Here is a 19,298-nt window from a genome sequence, read left to right as displayed (position 1 = left end):
GTGTGCAACCCTTAACCACAGCACAGGCGTCGCGTCTTGCAACACTGTTTGTCAAAATGGCGACTTGAGAATTCATAGCGTGACAAAAACAAAGCGCAATTCACAATATTTTTGGTGTTTTTGTGCAATATTTAAGTGTTTTATCGTGCAAAACTTACCGAAATGTACAAATTAACAGTGCTGTGACTGCGAACTTAAAACCAGTTAATGAAATTGACCAACGTCAGCGTCAAAAATAAAGAAACGCCGACCGCATAACCTTTACGTGTCGCAGTTGCGAATGGAGTGTAAAGGCAAATCAAAGAGAATGAATGAAGAGGCGCCAAGCAAAAAATTGCCGCCTAAAATATATGGCGGTGACTATGCGGCTAATGCAAGCACACCCACTAAAGCGGCCCACGATGAGATTCTCAGCTCACTGCTACGTATTAATAATTTTGACTCCATATCGAGCATTAAGGACGAGTCCCTGGACATTGATCTGTCCGCATGTGTGACAATTAGTTCGGCGAGCTTCATCAACGGCAATAGCCTCTCCTCAACGGACTTTTGGCGGGTACTCGATGAAAGCGCTCAAAACAACACGGAGCTCAATTTACCCGCGGATGTATGCCGGGACGATTTGGTTGCTCCCACTCCCAGTCCCAGTGCAAGTCCCAGCGCGGTGAACGTGGCGAACCTTTCGAATGGCAGTGCTAATGATAACACTAATTCTGAATTTAATGTTACTTTCTTGAGGCCGGAGCCACCAAATGCGTTCACCAACTCTCCGTTCAAAAAAGTATCAACGACTCCAGTGAAGTTACCGTCACCTGAACAAATCCATATGCAGGCAGGTCAGACACAGCGAAAGGTCCGAATGCCAGCCGCCACAGCGGTGCGCCTTAAGGTGTTCAAGGAAGAACCCGTGGAAGAGAAACCGGCGCCGTCGGAGACCACAAAATGCCCGTTACAGACCAAAGTGGAGATCTGTGAGACGGAACTCACGCCGCATACATTTACCATATTCCAGCAACAACAGCAACAGCAACAGGAGGAGCCGAACGGAGAAATGCCACCTCCAGCAGCACCGCTAGATAACAGTGCGAAATTGGAGGTAGAAGCTAAGCCACAGCCTCTTTACAAGTGCCTGGACTGCAATGGTTTGGTCTTGGACAGTACGCAACTAGTGAACGCACATAAGGCAGCCGCACATAGTCTGCGCATTACATACAATTGTACCGAGTGTCAGCGTGAGTTTGAGCTGTTGGCAGGTCTCAAGAAGCACCTGAAGACGCACCGCAGCGAGGGCCGGAAGGATACATGGAAGAAGTGCCCTGACTGTGGCAAATGGTAAGAAATATAAATAGGAAATTAAAATTTTAATCTAAATTAAACATATCCTATATTACAGCTTAAAACTGGGAAGTATGTGGATGCATCGCAAGATTCATAGCGACAATAAGAAGTACCAGTGCGATATCTGTGGGCAAAAATTTGTGCAGAAAATCAATTTAACGCATCATGCCCGCATCCACTCCTCGGAGAAGCCGTACGAATGTCCGGAATGCCAGAAACGATTTCAGGAGCGTTCGCACTTGCAGCGGCATCAGAAATATCATGCTCAGACGCGTTCCTATCGCTGTGAGAAATGTGGCAAAATGTACAAAACCGAACGTTGCTTAAAGGTCCACAATCTGGTGCATTTGGAGCAGCGTCCGTTTGCCTGCACTGTGTGCGACAAGAGCTTCATCAGCAACTCGAAGCTGAAACAACACTCGAACATTCATACGGGCATGCGTCCCTTCAAGTGCAACTATTGTACGCGTGATTTTACCAACTTTCCTAACTGGCTAAAGCATACGCGACGTCGCCATAAGGTCGACCACAAGACTGGAGAACATCTTGAGAACATTCCCTCCTACTGTTCAAAGAAGTCGACAACAACCAAGGCACAGAAAGCGGCAGCAGCAGCAGCAGCGGCAGCTGCCGGCACCAACACTGCTGCAGTAGCGACAACAGCCACAGAGGAGCCAAAAGTCGGAGCTGATGCAGAAGCGCAGCAGCCTAGCAGAGAGCCAGCCAAGCCAGCAGTTAGCAATGCACCAACGCCAGCGGCAAAGCAGACACGCAAAAAGAAACAGCCACAGCAAGCTACATTGGCCGCCTTGGGCATCACATTGCCAGCAGGCACTGCATTGCAGCAGGTGCATCCGTTGCCCGTACGAAAAGTTACGAATGCTGCTACTGGTGTTGCAGCGGCACCACAATCAACACCACCAGCGCCGCCGGCGTCGCAGTCCACTGCTTTGCCTACCAAGCAACTGAAGACTAAGCGGGAACGTAAGCAATTGACTCCCAAACAGTTGCAACAAAAGCCAGCTGCAGGCACTACTTTATCCGTTGCCGTGCCGCAAATTAAAAAGGAGCCTCTGCAAATTCAGAGTCCATATCTAGATCTGAACGGCCTGAGCCTGACATCGGCCGAGGATCTGATCATGGAGCAAGCGCTGGAGATGGAGGAGAGCGGGATGTTTGTTCCGGCCGTAGTTAGTACGGATATTGGCACTTCCGACAATGCCATTTCCTCCGAGGCAGCCGCCGCCCTGCACTTTCAAGTGAAAAACGAAATACCCGATGAACTTTTAGCTGACGAAGATTTCTGTAAGTCCATTGGGCCACACACTACTCACGATCCATATACTAATGTGATCTTTTTTCTTATTACAGTGCCTCATAAGCCCGTCAATGGCAATCGATTGGCCTGTCCCTCGCTTGAATCATCACCGTTCTCTTCGCCCGCGTCCATGGAACTGGCAGTTGCCTCCTCCTGCAACACAGCCAGCTCGACGACGACGCAAGTGAGCACAGGTCGTACCGCCAACTACTATTTGCCTGCCTTCACGTTAAATGCTCAGGGCAAGCTGACCAGTTGCTCGAGTACTGGAGCGGGCAACATGGGTCTGGGGTCTGGACCCACCCAGGTGTCGATGGTGCCGCTTTTGGTGCACTCTAATCAAATATTACCCTCGGTGGATACGCTGCTGTTTACCACACAGCCAGGCAATCGATTCTTCTCCGGCAAGGCAGTCGCTGGCCCACAAGCAGCGTCAGCTGCCACGCCCCATATGACATGATCGCACGACGGCTGCTAAGCCGTCGTCAATTGTTTCAACGATCTCCTGTGTCTTAACTAAGCTAGGGTTTGCGACCACCTCCGCTTTGCCAGAGTAAAAGGCAATGATACGGATTATCATGAGAATAGTCCTTAAAAACTTAAGTTAGATACGACGCTATGTTTGTTTTAGTAATAGACCATAAGCAACCTTCTACATAGAGCTAGGCATCAATGTATATACAACTACATAAGCAGACATCTATATACATTTATATATATGTATATATCATTTACATATACATATGGCATACGTATATATATGTATTATAAATTACCACCAATACATTTATTATTTCTACGCTTAACACCAATTACAATAAAACAAAATCAATAAAATTCTTATATATTTGTAGTAAAAGCAGTATGAAAGGCTCCACTGTATCTCTAGCGAACGTGGCTTGCAAAACTGTGCCAACTGTGCGCTTATACTAGCCAGCGCTGCTCAAACTGTATGCGCTGCAGATTGGTACCCTCGAGGGTATTCTTTGTATAGGTTACTCTGGGTTCGCTATGTTGTTATTGCACCATCCGCCTGCCACTTAAATGGTCACATATCAAAGGCAAGCGAATCGCTTCAACGTTTTGCCTCCGGTTGGGGTGGTTTCAGGGTGGTGCAGGGTGATTTGCGCGGCTATGTGGCTTTGCCTATGCTGTTCTCCGTTGGTGTGCCTGTTCCCGTTCGCGCTAGTGAACCGTTCAAACGTTTTCTAAACAGCATTGAGTTTATATACATATGTATGTATATTTATATAATAGGTAGTGGCACTTGACTGCAGGTCACTTCAGCCTGAGCATCCATAGATGTGTGGAGCAAGTATTTATTTACACTTTTTTATTAATTGAAATATAAAATACTGCTATTATAATTTCGCCCTAAAATACCGTGAGACTAGTATTTTTTAATATATGTAATTGTTTTAGTTAGAAAGCTTTGAGCTTTTTATTATTAGGCGAGCACTTGCACTATGCGTCGGTCCTGTTATATTAGCTGCCTTAGCGGGCTTAAACTACAGTCGGGAGCAAGCTGCTACGCCATTGGTCGAAACGCTTTCGATCCATTTATCTTCGTTGTGGATGGTGAGAGCACAGGAGACTTTAGAGCTGATACTCTTTATCAACCGCTGGAACTTGTATGAGGCGATTTAGTCTGTGAGCGATTCTCCTCACGATCGGTTGCAATGGAGCGAGAGTTGTGATAGATGTCAAAACGATCGTGTTTAATATCGGACTAAATTTTAAATTGTTATCTTTGTCTTATATAGACAAAATTGATAATAATACAGGGAGAAAAAGACAGACGGAGAGAACACTTGAAAGTAAAGGAAAGGCATTCAGAGGGATGGACTCATACATATGTATTTATGTATATGGATTCACGTTGAAACACATTTGACACTGTGAAACTTACAAATGTTTTCTTCAAATTCTGATGGCAGCCCAAGGAAATACACAAATGTAATGGATTTATATTGGCTAGCAAATAAAAAAAACCGGGTCTAAAAACCTAACAACATCGATTTATGCGCTATAAAACATATGTATGCTTATGCCCAAATCTGTAGACCTATTTGTCATATCAATGCAATATTTAGGGTTAAGCAATTTGTAGGGCATAAAATTATTATGGCATGTGTCATACACGAAGTAGTTGAACCCTTTCGTGTGGAGAGTACAATGCAGAGAGGAGCGAAACGAGAGGAGCACCAACAACAGCAACAGCAGCAGCGGGTGTAAAGGGTTAACGCACAAAGGCAACAACAACAGCAACAATGTTGCTGACAATGTCGCGACAACAGAAATGACAGCATAATAATAATAAAGAGCAACAGTGAGTGAGTGTGTGAGTGTGTGTGTGTGAGTGGGTGAGCGAGTGAGTTAGTGAGTGAGTGTGCAAGTGAGTGCGGGGATTGCTGTGAGCCATTGGCAACGGCAGCAACAACAACCACAAATATATCGAAAGGCATAAATAACATTGCACACAGTCGCTTCGCATGAGCTTGTGTGCATGCATGGATGTCCGTGTGTGTGTGTGTCTGTGGTAAAGGCAGCGAACGAGTTACAGCAACAACAATCATGGCGATGATGATGACGATGATGATGATGAATCTGATAATGATGATGACGATGAACGATACAGGTGAAGGCGCCTGGCGTCTGTTTGCGAACGTTTTTGGCGCGTTTTGTAAATATTTACACATGTAGAAGTTACCTGTGATTGTTACCTGTATGTGGATGAACGCACGACGCTGTTTATATGTATGTAAATACATGCAATGCGAGGGTAGTTCATGACGTTTGAAAGAAAAAAATGAACCGGCATTTAATGAAGATGTGAAGGTTTATGCAGCATATATTCAATTTCTTAAGGTGGGTATGTCGTGTGGCATATATTAATATTTATGTATATAATAGATATATTTAACATTAAACTCTCATCGTAATATTAGGGGATTTCTGTTGTATAACTGTTAAGCCAACCCTCCCAGACAGGCGCTAAAATTGCACGAAATTTCTGATATGTCTGATGGCAGGTGTAACGTTTGCAGGTGGGCGTTTAAATATTTACAGGTAGGCGGCGGCATGTTTGTAAAAGACTTTAAGGCAAATGCGTTCTCTAGCGCGCGCGGCTGTTGTTATTTATTATGGCTTGTCGATATTTTAATTAAGTTTATAATGATTGCAGTCGAAATACACACTCTCGCACCCACACAGGGTTGGGCGCGGCATTAGCGGTTTCCCACTCGCAGCCGTTCGCCTGTTTGTGCCCTGTCTGCTAGTGTCCTCGTTGTCTACACGGAATCAAAGCCAACAAAAAGCAATAACACACCAGGCACGTGACTTGTTTACCATATTGAATTATTTGTCTATACGGTTTAAATGTGTCAGTGCACAAAACACAAAGACACAGACGCTTACACACACACACACACACTTAAACACAAAGAGAGAGAGAGAGAGAGAGAGAGAAAGATTCTCTGTCTTCATAACAGGCACAACTTTCCTTGTGCAAAAATTGAAATTATTACGGAAATATTGTTTGACATTGCCATTTTTTTCTGTGTTTGTATTTGTTATTTATTTTTGTTTTTTTTTTGTTTTTTTTTTTTTTTGTTTTTGTGGTATCCTGGCTACGTGCGTAAGCCGTGAAGCATGGGGCATGGGACAGGGGGCATGGTTCATGTGGTTACCTAAACTCAATCAGCTGTACGAAATGTTGGAACGTGTAAGTGCCACGAGGTCTCGATTTGCCCCTCTCGATTGCCTAACATGCCGAAGCTTTTAATCATTAAATAAAAAAAAATCTTTTTGATTTATTTTCTATTGATTATGATTTTTTAAATGATTATATTGTAAAATTACAATTTAAATTTGTTATACCTTCTCAATTTTTCTATTTGAATTTGTTTGAATTTATTGTGTTTAGCTTATAACCTGACTTAAAACAAGTAAGAAAGCTCTAGTCGAGACTGCTCGACTACGAGATACCCTGAACCCTCCAAGCTGATATTCTTATCATTCTGCACTTCTTTTATGTACGCACACATACATACACATGCATCCACCCTCAGGCGCCTGTGCTCTGCTAACTGCGCAGTAAGCAGCGACTGCGCTTGGGCTGCGCTGCAGTGTGGGCAATAGTATGAGAATTTATTTGATGAATAACTTTTTTTGTAGACATGCAATCTTAATGAAATTTTCAGAGCGTAATCATATGGTCAAAATGTGTGTACATTCTAAAGCACAAGTCTCTAGTACTTGAAATACGTTTTTTACGAATTGGGGGCGAAGGGGGCGTGGTTTCCAAAATCTGTTGATTACAAAATGTTTGTATTCATCATATATATATACACAGTAGATCTAAAGCCTCTATGTCTATTAGTACTCCGATGAGGCTCAAAAAACAAAATCAATTTTTCGATTATTCTCGATAAAAAAGTTATCGGATGAGTTATCGAAAAAATAAAGCAAACTCGTACTGCGTATGGTATACACGAGTATGCACAAAAAATTTCAGCTCTCTAGCTCTTATATCTTCTGAGATCTCGGCGTTCATACGGACAGACGGACGGACGGACGGACGGACGGACGGACGGACGGACGGACGGACAGACGGACAGGGCTATATCGACTCAGCTCGTCGTGCTGATCAAGAATATATATACTTTATGGGGTCTGCGATGATTCCTTCTGCCTGTTACATACTTTTACACAAAAACATTATACCCTGATTTCCCATTTTCAATGGGTTCAGGGTATAAAAATAATCAATATAGATCAATCTATACATATGTACATATATAAAATACCCGATTTATTATGATTTTCAATGATATGTGATTTACATATGTGTATATGTACATATACATTCGTATTCTATATGGCATATAGCCCAATCCTTGTTGAGCTTATCTAAAAATCTAACCATAAATAATCTCATTGAAGTTGATTCTTAAATAGTGTCTATTCCCACTATTTATACCTTACCGCAGGTTCGTTGGCATTGGAATGACTCTGGTAACAATTGAAACGGGGTTTTTATGCATTTCGAGTTGTACATCTTGTGTGGCTGGCTGTTAAGAGTCTATAGCAGCTCGTTGAAAAGCTACAAATTTTTTCATGGCTCGCGCTCGTCTTGCATCATTTTTCATTTTTCCTGGCACATATAAGAGATTTTTGCATATATTTCACACAGTCAACTGATGTGAATTTGTTTTTTCTTTTTTATTATATATTTTTTATATATAACCTTTTTTTTTTGCTCTGAGCGTAAATCAATTTATCAATTTCAAAGTTGCTCCATTGCGTTTTCATTGTTGTTGTTGTTGTTTTTGTCGCTTTGGCGAGTTTGTAAACGTTTGTCAAAGTGTTTTTACTTTTTGCCACTGTGGCCACGCCCACGACCCACGTTAACGCCCACGTCTGTGTCAACAACAGCAGCAGCAGCAGCAGCAGCAGCAGCGCCCACAACAACAACTAAAAAATGCAAATGCATTTTCCGCGAGACGCATAAAATGCAACTCAACAGGGTTATGGAGGGGGAGTAGTGCTAAAAGAGAGAGTTGGGGTTGCTGGCTGATAAAAAACGCCCCCCACTTCATTTGTCATTTTGTCACATTAACGCAATGGAAATGCAATATGCTAATGTCAAATTTTATGAATGAAAGAAAAATTATTTGTCTTGCGGATGCAGTTGGAATAAATATTAAAATAGCCAAAAGGACAGATAGTGACAGAGCGTGTAAGAAAGAGAGACAGAGAGGGAGAGAGAGAGAGTATGAGACTGAGAGAGAGATAGAAAAAGAGACATAGAGAGAGAGATAAGGAATGGAAAGAAGAGGAATATTCCTCTCCCAATCCTCTTGGCGGGATTTAGGTGGAAAGAACAAGTGAGAGACAGAAATGGAGAGAGGGAGAGATCATATATAATTAGAGAAAGTTAAATGCATATTAGGATTGACGCGAAAGAGCGATAGAGAGAGAGAGGGAGTGAGAGGTTTTATTTCATTTTAAAGATTTCTGACAGTGCACACTGTTATACATAGAATGAAATGAAGAGAATGCAACTCGGAATGAAGATAAAGTGATTTCAAAACTTTTCTTCTATTTAATTGAGTTCAGTAAAAGTAAAACTTAAAAATTAAATCTGTCTAAGAGTTGTTAGCTCGACTGAATCACTTTCTATGCAATGATTACCACAGTTCTCGACAGAGTCCCCTAGGTGAACACAAACATGAAAAGCCACACAGCCATACGAGCAGTAAAGCTAACGGCCACCACCCAAACCACCCAATACAGACAGTCAGCTGGCAAGCACCACAATTACCGTTTCATATGGCACGCATTTAAGTTTAGCATTCGGATTGAGTCTCAAATCTTTGGCCATTTTCCGAAAGTCAAAACTCAAAGTTAACTTAAGTAAGTGTAGGTAAATACATATGTGTGTGTGTTAGTTTCTGGGTGTGAAATATGGATGTGAAATCAGCTTTTCATTAACCCATAAAGCGCATCGGAGTGCGGAGACACAAATTGAGAGGCAGTTCCAAGCTCTAGCTGAAAAGTTTTGAAGGACGACATTTCTATTCATTAGTCGCAGCAGCACAACTCTAAACACACACAAACATGCACACGCACATGTGCCCACACTCTCGCACACATTCACCCTCAGGCACAGAGACAGATAGATAGTCGAAGGGCGCATTGATTTGAAGTCGTCGTTCGGCTACCACTTTGAGGCCCGAAAAGGCGCACGCTTTATTAGCTTGATGAAAAGTTAAGAAAACTTTTGGCCAGCTCTCTGCATCAGCCGGGAAATGGGAAAACTGGCATGCGGCATACGAGTGAATCCGACTGTTGACTTTCTTTTTGATGTGCACTTGATATAGCGCAAAATTTGTATTTTGTATTATTTGTATTTGTATATTTACATATATACAAGTATAATTCTGAATATCATCAAAAATTATTTATATTCTATAAAATATCAAGATATTTAAATTTATATCCTTTTGAACAATTCTGCTAACAGCAACTGTTAAGCAGCTGCAAGCAGACATACCCAAAACCACAGATTCAATATTCTAACATAGCAGCGGCGCGTAGCAGCACAAACAGCGGCTGCTAAACTTAACAGTCAGAAAGCGCAGCTAACACAACTCAAGCGCTCATAACATGCTGTTAGCAACCCCTCCCTCAAGCGGGGCAATGTTCGAAAAGGGGACTATGCAGGGGTGTCTGTTATCTTGGCTAACATTAACAGGTTTATGTTATGTTTAAGTACTGCAAATGTCATTGTACAGAGCGCAGCTGCTGTAAAATAACATACACCTGTTAGCTGTTGCTGTTGCTGATGATTCAGCATAAAGAAAGGTAAAATATTCCAATGTTGTTTAAAATAAATATTTATTTATATAAAAGGAACATATTTACGAATTATTATTGATGAATGGGAATATTATGTTATATTTAAAAAAATGAAATCCATTAGTAAATTACACCAAAAATGCTTTTCTTGAGACTTAATCTGAGCATGAGGTTGAAATGATTTGCTTAAGCTGCACTTAAGCTTATTTACTACCATAATTTTTGTATAACATTCTTGAATGTTTTTCGGCTGTAATTACAGAAACGGGCGAGTATCTTCGGTGGGCCAGTAATAAAAATAAATAAACGCCTTCAGGTCTGGCGCACATTTCATTTCATTTCATTTCTGGGCTACAAATGGCAGTCATTAGGCCGGGAATTGCTTTTCGTTCTTTCGTTTTTTCGTTTTTCGAGTGGCAAATTTAAAGCGATTGCCAAATGGCAAATGAAATTTGAAGCCTTTTCAAATTCATAAGTAGACTTGTTGACTATATATGTACATGTCTTTATTGTATGGGTGTATGTATGTGTGTGTGTGTGGCTAAATGAAGTCACAGGCAATGCGCTTAATTTGTGCACAATGCACAAATGCCCAAGGCAAAAAAAAAAGAATGAAAATATGACGAAACATGGCTGCTTGGAAGGAAGCGCAGCAGCAGACAGAAGACAGAAGACAGCAGAGAGTCCTCTTGCCTCGGTGTAAAGATAGAGAAATTGTTTTGGCACGAGAAGTGCATAAAAATGACAGTGTCTTGTGTACTCGTTTCTCGCAATTGAGCGCACAAAAGTTTTCATAAATTGCATCAATTTGGAGTTGCGGCGCAAAGGGGAGAGAGAGTGTGGGAGCGAGACAGGGCAGAGGCAGTTGAGGGGATAGGGGGCAGAAATTCTTGTGCTTCATCTCGTTTGCATGCCAAAGGTAAAAGCTTGTTGATTTTCTTTGCTGCCTGCTCCGCAGTCAGACACATGCAGAGAGGAAATCCTGTTGCGCCCTTGCGCGGCATATTATTTTTTATGATTTGATTTGGCCTTTTGCTCACTTTTTTTCTTGTTCGGCTTTTTGCTTTTCCCTCTTCCCGCTTTCCCGCTTTCCGCTTTCCGCTTTCCATTTTTTATTTAGTATTTTATTTTTTTTTTATGCCGCCCATCGCTGCAAATGAAGTCTAAAACGCTGTTGATTGTGTATTGAATTACTCAGCACGCTGCGGCACATCCAATACAATGTGAAATCATGCTTACAACTTGATTGAACTCATCAGTGAGCGATGCGCTCAGAGCTCAGAGCTCTGTCCTCAGCCCAGAGCCGAAAGCCCCTAGCAGCTGGCCCTCACTCCCTTTCCACAACGCGATTTATGTACATTTGCAGCGAGCAACGCTGTGTGTGTGTGTGTGTGTGTGTGTGTGTAATAGATGTGCACAACGGGTCGTATTAGTAATATCAAAGGCGCTATTCGCTCAGATAGCGTCTTGAGCACGTGTGTGCACCGCATTCAGTTTTAATTGATTGCATTAGTGTATTCAATTAGGCGTTTCTTTGTACGCCCTTAGCCACTGATAATTCAATTAAAACTGGCTTTCAAGTAGCCCCCACTCGATACTCAATACTCGATATATCGTTTACAGTTAACATAATCTGTTTAGAGCGATTGCCATGTTGACAAAGCAATCAACTGTGCTCTAACTTTATTTTTCATATGCTCATAGTGCTGGAGGGAAGATCTGATGAATCACTCATATGAAATAGACTAAGAGACTATATGGAAAAAGAGGAAGTAGATAATCTTAGACTTTTTTTATTTACTTTCTCTCTTTCTCTCTCTCTCTCTTTTCTACTTCTGTAGAAATTCGATATTTTCTATCTCTTTTTCGGTTTTACCCTCAACAGTTCCAATATATTTTTAGACTGCCCTCGCAGGTGATTGAACTTAGCTTTGCATCAGATATCACAAATAAGTTTTACATACATGCCTAGACACACACCTATACACACAAATATATGAAGGTACACACATACATATGTACAACACATTGATCTGACACTAAAATGCGTCTAGACCCTTCAGAGCAACCAATAAAAAACTAAAGGATATTTGTCGTGTCCTTGAACCTCGTGTCGGGCTTGCGTGATTTCATTATGGACTATCAGCCGTCACAAAAGCAAAAACGAAAAAATCAAATTGAATTGTAATTTGATTTGTGTTTTTTTTTTTTTTTTTTTGGCTTATTAAATTAATTTGGCCAAAGGCGCTCGGCAATAAGCCTTGACCCAGGACACTTTGATTGATTGGCTGGTTGGCTTACAATTTTGATTCGAGCCAAACGTATTCTTATTTATAGTTGCTCGCGCTAACGGTACTTTACTTGTCTAAGCAAAATAGCAAGCCTAATTTTGCGCAGCTGCGTTAAATATGCCCAAGGCCCAAGTGTGTGGCACGTAGCATGTGTGTGAGTGTGTGTGCGATACGATTATCTAGCGCGGCAAAGAAATATGTACTCCTAAATCTATGAGAAGTCAACGGGGCGGAGCAACTGCGACGTGGCTGGTTGTGGTGGCACGTGCCAAAGCGAGCTCCATTTAAGGGCTGTGCCTGCTGCAAACTACATGCAACTACAGCCACTGTCAAGTCTCTCTCTCTCTCTCGCTCTCTCTATCTCTCTCAGCAGATAATGCTCGAATGGCAATTAGTTTTTCTTAGCGACTGCCACTTGACAGCTTAAAATATCATTTGCTAATTAAAATCGTATTAGATAACTCTTGACAACGATTTGCAATTCTACCCTGTAGACAAGTGTGTAACGGCAAAGGGTATGCTGAGCGTCGAATCAGCTGAAAAGTGTCTTAAATTGGTCAAACGAAGCTAAACTAAATAGAAATGCTGCAGAAATAAATTGTAGAAATTTAATGCTGAAATTTTGCCAGACATGAAAACATTTTTATTTTAGATCTAAAAAGTTTTAATGCCAGATTTGGACTTTTGTTGATTTTTGAAATTCACTCCATCAACTTTTCATTGGCAGAGTCAAAGCTTGGCCAAGGCTTGGCTTTCAATGCACATGAGTGGAAAATTGTGGCTTTTGCTTCAGAGCTGGCAGCTAATTAGAATTTTTCCGTCAGCTAATGAACCTAATGAGCTTTAGCTTTTTACAACTTGTCAAATGCATAATTGCCGTCGCTAATCATAATTCTCTTTGAATTATGAACTTGTCGGCTTAGGTAACTGACAGTCGAGCGTGTGTCTATATCTTTTTCTGTTTTTTTTTTGTGGTGCTTCCTGCCTCTGCCGCAGTTTGTGGCATTGCAATTTCCTTTTAGCGACTTATGTGTCAGCCGTGACGCAAATGGAGCCATGCAAATTGGATGGAATTGACAGGAATCGGAACGTTTCGCATGTCGCTTGCTGGTCAGCGGCTAATTTCCACTGCTTCTTGGTCATTAAAAGCTTACTTTGTGAGCGCTAATTAAGAGCTGCGTTTGACGGCAACTCAATTAACGCATGGCATTTCGCATGCAATTAGCGCTGCATTTTCTACACGTGTCCAACTGGACTAACTGCAGGTGTAAGTGCCTAAGATGTTGCTGCAAGTACAGGCTTAACAAATACCAGCAATTGGGGAGTGGAGTCTTTTCTGTATAAATAAGTTCCAATTGAACGGACGTGCAAACTTTCAGTTATATTGTAGAACTTAAGTGGTTATGCGAACGTTTTTATTGTGCCAAATCTTTGTGCGGCACTCGAGCCTATAATGGGTCCGGCTGTCCAGATGTCCGCTGCACGTGTTGGGTTCGGCTGAGCGAGGCATTCATCATATTTCGGACGCCATTTCCGTTTCCGGCTCCACTCCAGTTGCGGCTGTAGGTGTGAATGTGGTCGCCGTCAGAACCAACCCACCCACCCACCAACGTATGGGCTTAAACTTTTTATAAACCTTAAGTGGAAAACTTTTATTTAATACCCAAAGCAGTTGGCACTGCCTCGTGCCAGTTGTTTGTATTGTTTATGCCACCTATTCGATTGCCTTCAGTCTGGTCGCAAATTTTTTCGAAAATATGTAGGCCGCAGGATTGACCGAGCTGCGAGCCCTGCTTCCGCGCCCTCTCTTTATTATAACCTCCCCTTTTGGGCATGTCACGTCAGGGTAAAAGTTGGGTCTAAACGTTTTTAACGCCTTTTGAATTTTATTTTTTGTTCAAAACTTTTGCGCAAACAGTTTGCGCCAGCAACAGCCGCCTGAAAGTAGGCAATAAAAATTGTCAAACAAATAAATGTTTTTGCCGTACAGTAAACAATCGCTAAGCGGAGACCTGTTCAGCGCTTGCATAGAAATCTGATTCGAAATTCAAATTACTTTGTAATTTTTATATTATTGAATGTAATAGAGTTATATGAACTGGGGCAAAGCTGAAAATAAAGAGAAGCGGGCTAATACCTTGGCATAAAATATGACGCTTAGTTGGAATATAAATCATAGAAATGAGTATTTAATTTGATTAATTATGGTATTGAAATCATATATTAAATAACAATTATTAAGTTTCTATTTAATAAAGATATCGCGGCATGCCGATATTGCGAGTTACCACTGTGCCCGCCTGGCCATATTGCATAGGGAATATCATTGAGCCCCGAACAACATTTTGCATTATTGTTTATGTCAGTGTCTTGCTGTGTGTATGTTTCTCCCTCTCTCTCTCTCTCTCTCTCTCTCTCTGAGCATAGTTAGGTCAAATCCAAGTTTTTAATTTGGAACATATCTATTTTAATGTGACAGTCGGGAGCAGATCGACGGCCAGACACATATGGCCAGCTATTGAACTACAGCAGCCAGTGGGTGGCGTGTAGCTGAGCGCATTGGGCGCTGGGCGTGGCAAGTTAGCTGCGGCAATCAACGTACAATGTTGGCAATGACAGCAAACAAGTTTTTCATTTTTTCCCCCCATTCTTTTTTAAATATTAATTTCTATGTACATAAATTTTGTTGTCGTTCACGTTGGCTACATTTTCGACAGGCTTCGCTGCATTTTAATAGTGTGGGTGGTTGGCCGCCTGGCATTAGAGTGGTTGGCTGGCTGGCTGGCTGACTGGTTGAGCGCCATCAGCAGCGAAAGTTGCTGTCACATTGCGAGAGGTTAAGCATTCCAAGTCGCGAAAGTTAACTCAAACTTTAGTCGAATGCTGAAATTTGTAATTGGAAAAGGATTTCAGAGAGTTGCCGAGAGTTTTTTGATCAGCATATGTATATAGAGGTTACTATATATACTATAAATGTTGCTATGCTTAATAGAGAATATTTAAATTACTTGCCAAATATTTTATATATATATATCTTTTTTTTTTTTTTTTGCTGGTAGACATAAAAAAATATTTAATACATATTATTTTTATCATTTCCATTTATTGACTTTTATATAAAGCTGAGCTCAGGCATAGCGTAAAGAGAGAGTATTCAGAAAGTACCTTGAAAAATTCTGTCTCTTAACTCTTGCTTTTTATTTGTTATTTAATTTTTAATTTATTTATGTTCTATGTGTATTTATTTATTTATACTTTTTTTCTCCAGTGTTTCGTTCTAGTTGTGTGGACATGTGCATATTTCATGACGAACTGTATAAATTTAATCCGCTGCCGTTGCTGCTGTTGTTGCTGTTGTTGCTGTTGCTGGTGTAAATTTCAAGCCATGGGTAACACCTTTTTGCTGTAATGCTGATTTCGAGGGGTGGTTTGAAAGGTTGTCTCTTTTGCTTTGTTTGCATTTGTTTTTGAACACACCAAAAAAAAAAACCGAGCTTTTTTTTTTAGCTTGAATTTAACTGAAAATTGTGGCAGCTATAAAAAGAAAAAAACGGTTGTGTTTCCACTTTTTGCGGCACGAGGCGCAGCCTGTTTGCTTTTGGTGATTGATTTACGTTGGGTTTGTTTTAGATTGAAATATTTGGCGACTGCTCTTGGGCCTTATTCAATTTGTGTGCGCTTCCATTTTGATATGCACTGATATTTATCGGCTTTTAAGCTGCGAGCCGATTGATAATAATTTAAGCAATTAATACCCTGCTTTTCAGCCCATCATCAGGCTACTAGCGCTTGTGATCCCTGTGGCTAGCTGCTGGCTATTTTTGCAAAATTCGCTTAAGACAGTTCTATAAGCTATTGATGCGTGGAGCTTAGGCCGCAAGGCATATTTTACGCTCAAGTGTGAGCCCTGAGGCAGCGTTTGATGCCTGACGGCCAAGAAAACATTTATCAGCTTGACTGAGCAGCGAGCGAGAGGCGGATAAGGTAGCGGAGCTAGAGCATGAGGATGAGTTGACTTTTGTTTTTGTGCCATTTGATTTGCTTGTCAATGCAGACAAACGTTGTATTTACCAGCACATGCGGCGTATGCGTAATCAAAATGTTTTGCCTGGCAAATTGAAAACATAAACACTTGGCCGGACAGCTAGACGGACAGCGGGCCGGACTGTTCGCCGGCTTTAGCTGCGTGTTGACAACGTGTCATGTCTAATGACCAAACAGACGTTGAGCAAATAAATAGCAGCAGCCCAACGGCCCTGAGTGGCTGTGATTGGGGACTGAGCATGGGGCGTGTTAAGGCTTAGGCGTCTTCTTTTTTGTTGTCATTTTATGCTGTGCGCACAGAGCGACAGCTCAAAGCTATTGACTGAGACATAAAGTATGGTATGAAGTGCTTGGTTTTTTGTAATTTATCCACGGTATTTTCGAGTCGAAATGGTTCCACTTTTAAGCCACTCGACTGCATCATTGCCGGCGACATTGCGATTGATTTGGCAACTGCTGCGATATGTGTTAGTTGGCTGATCAATTTGGATCAGTAATTTGATTAACACTTTAATAAGCCGTAAAAGTTAAGCTGAACTAATCAATAAACGCGGCCAAGTTGAAGAAACTTTCGGGAATAATTCAGTAGAGCAAATAAAGCGGAGCCTTTTGCTCATTTGTTGGATTTATGTGCGGCACTTAAACTGAATTGACAATCAATGGCCAAGGCCAACGGCAAGGGGAGTGTCATGCGAAGTGGGTGTGGCATGGGGCGTTTGGCTGGACCAAAACAAAAGGCAATACAAGCCATGGACAGGCCAAAGCTCATAAACAATGCGGCCAATTTACATGCATTGGGCCGACACACGCATTGTCTGTTGATGTGCGTGTGTGTGTGTGTGTGGTTGTGTGAGCATAAGTGTGTGCGAGTGTGTATAAGTGCCATGGCCTCGTTGCTGTTGTTGTGTTGTAAATAAAAAATTGTCCCTTTTGTTGCATATAAAAACAATGGCCCAAAGAACTTGAAATCAATTTCAAACGTTTTAGCCAAAGCCAATTGATTTATGTATTCCATGTGTGTGTGTGTGAGAGAGAGAGAGAGAGTGTTAGGATGCGTGTATGTGTGAATGACTCTACATATGTGTGTGGGCATTGTGTGTAATGCCTGAACTGAGCGCAATGGAAGCTCATTCAACTTGGCAGCTCGCCGAGTTGTGGGCCAAGGTTTTGAGCCGCAAACAATTAACACTGCTCAACAAAAGTCAACGGATGGCATAGCAAGTAGCATTGATGGCTTTTACTTACACTTGACAAACTTTTTATTGCTTCCAAGCAATTGAAAAAATTTAATCTCAAATAACAAAACAAAACAATATAAAAGCAGCCAGCAATTGGCATGGACACATTGCAGCTACTTGAAGACACTGAACGAAATGACAAAATTTTCCACTCGTAATTGAATAAAAACAACGCGCGATGCGAAAAGTAAACAAGGCGAAAAGTTGGCCAGGACGAGCCTGTCTGGCATATGGGTCAACACTGCTCGCTGCTTCAGTCCTTCGCTCTATCTTCTCTCCAGGCTTTCTTGGGTCACCCTTGTGGCTTGCTGCGTTTGATTTGACACATCTCGCAATGCAATGGAGCATGAAATAAATGAAGAGCGCGTCGCAAGTCGCATCCTTCAGCTGAATCAAATAGCCAAAGCAAAGCCAAGCCAAGCGCCATGGCAAGCCGAGCCAAGCAGCCGCACTGAATGTTTTTTCCCACTGGCCCTGGCCCAGGCCCAGGCCCAGGCCCAGTCAAACAACTAACCACCCACATTTGGCATGGCATCCTGGGTAGCGTCGACATTTTTACGCCTTTTATTCAGTTGACTGCATAAACATTCTCGCTACGCATTTTAAATGCTGCTGCCGCTTAGCTTTTGTTTTGCCAGCCATTGGCTATAAAATTGAATTGATAATGGGCTAGAGAAAAATAAGTTCTCGGGCAACGCAGACAATCGACGACGACTCGTCTGTATGAAAAGCGCTCTTTAAGTAAGCAATAGCTGCAGCCCTAAAAAATGCCAAGCACAAAAAAATACTAAAATTATCGGTAGTTAGTTCACGGTTCCGATATGCATTCACTTTTTGAAGTTGTGGGTTCAGTTCACTAAAGTTAACTTAAATTTGAGTGCAATAAATATAGATATTTATCTTATTTGATGATAATTAATAAGAACCTATTGGCTGAAAGTAATTGCATTTTCCGATGCCTTAAAGTGTTTGAAATACTCCATTGACGCTTGTCATCATTGGCTCCAATTCGCTGATAAGAGGGCAAACGATTCACTTGAGCTGCGCTGGGCATGCAAAAAGTGGTTGCTTTAAGCTGATTTTGCAGCAACGCTGTCTGGGTTTTTGGCTTGGTCTCAACTTGTTGCCCTTGTTAGCAGTTTATGACCCTCGAGCGTTGCTCATTATTGCAAATTTGAAGCAACATGGAGGGGATCATGGCCAGAACTTTGGCATCAAGTTTGATTTGTTTACACATGCGCCTTGTTTTCGTTGCTGGGGAAATGTTTTCCTGCCAGCTAACAAGTTGTAAATTAAGCTAAAAATGTGTGTTTTGGCAAATGTGCAAAAGAGTGAGGCTTGGAGCGAAGCAGTGGCGAAAGGAGCTAAGACCACAGCTTGGCCACGCACACTCGCAGTCGCACTAACACAGATGCACATACACATGTTCGTATGCATGTAAATGAGAGGAAAAAGCCGCAGAGCCAAACGCTCTAACAAGCGACAGTAATCAGTGTTACAACAACAACAACAACAACAACGCCAACAGCTACAGCACACATTTTAAGGACTGTTACGGCTTAGCTGCACTTGCAGCAGCCAGGAAATTACATGCACAGGAGCTGAAACAATGACAGACTCTTCTGTCCAGCTCATCATCAGTTTTTGCTCCCGCTCTCCTTTCCTCGCAGATGGAGGCGTCCCCAGAAGTGAGTCGACCCAATTTCT

General features: G+C 41.8%; 1 protein-coding gene across 1 annotated transcript; it reads left to right on the top strand.

Moving 5' to 3' along the window:
* The first annotated feature begins 50 nt into the window (after positions 1–50).
* wdn (wings down) lies at positions 51–3,493 on the top strand. Its single transcript, XM_030382573.2, has 3 exons — positions 51–1,332; positions 1,394–2,643; positions 2,710–3,493. Exons 1-3 carry the CDS (start codon positions 281–283, stop codon positions 3,114–3,116), a joined length of 2,709 nt encoding a protein of 902 aa, XP_030238433.1. The 5' UTR covers positions 51–280; the 3' UTR covers positions 3,117–3,493.
* The last annotated feature ends 15,805 nt before the right edge of the window (positions 3,494–19,298 follow it).

The sequence above is a fragment of the Drosophila navojoa genome, chromosome 2 (assembly GCF_054131105.1).
Source record: "Drosophila navojoa isolate 15081-1374.11 chromosome 2, UAZ_NAV_1.0, whole genome shotgun sequence".
Classification (NCBI taxonomy): domain Eukaryota; kingdom Metazoa; phylum Arthropoda; class Insecta; order Diptera; family Drosophilidae; genus Drosophila; species Drosophila navojoa.
The sequence above is the reverse complement of the archived record's forward strand: the minus strand, read 5'-3'. Positions and strand labels throughout refer to the sequence as shown.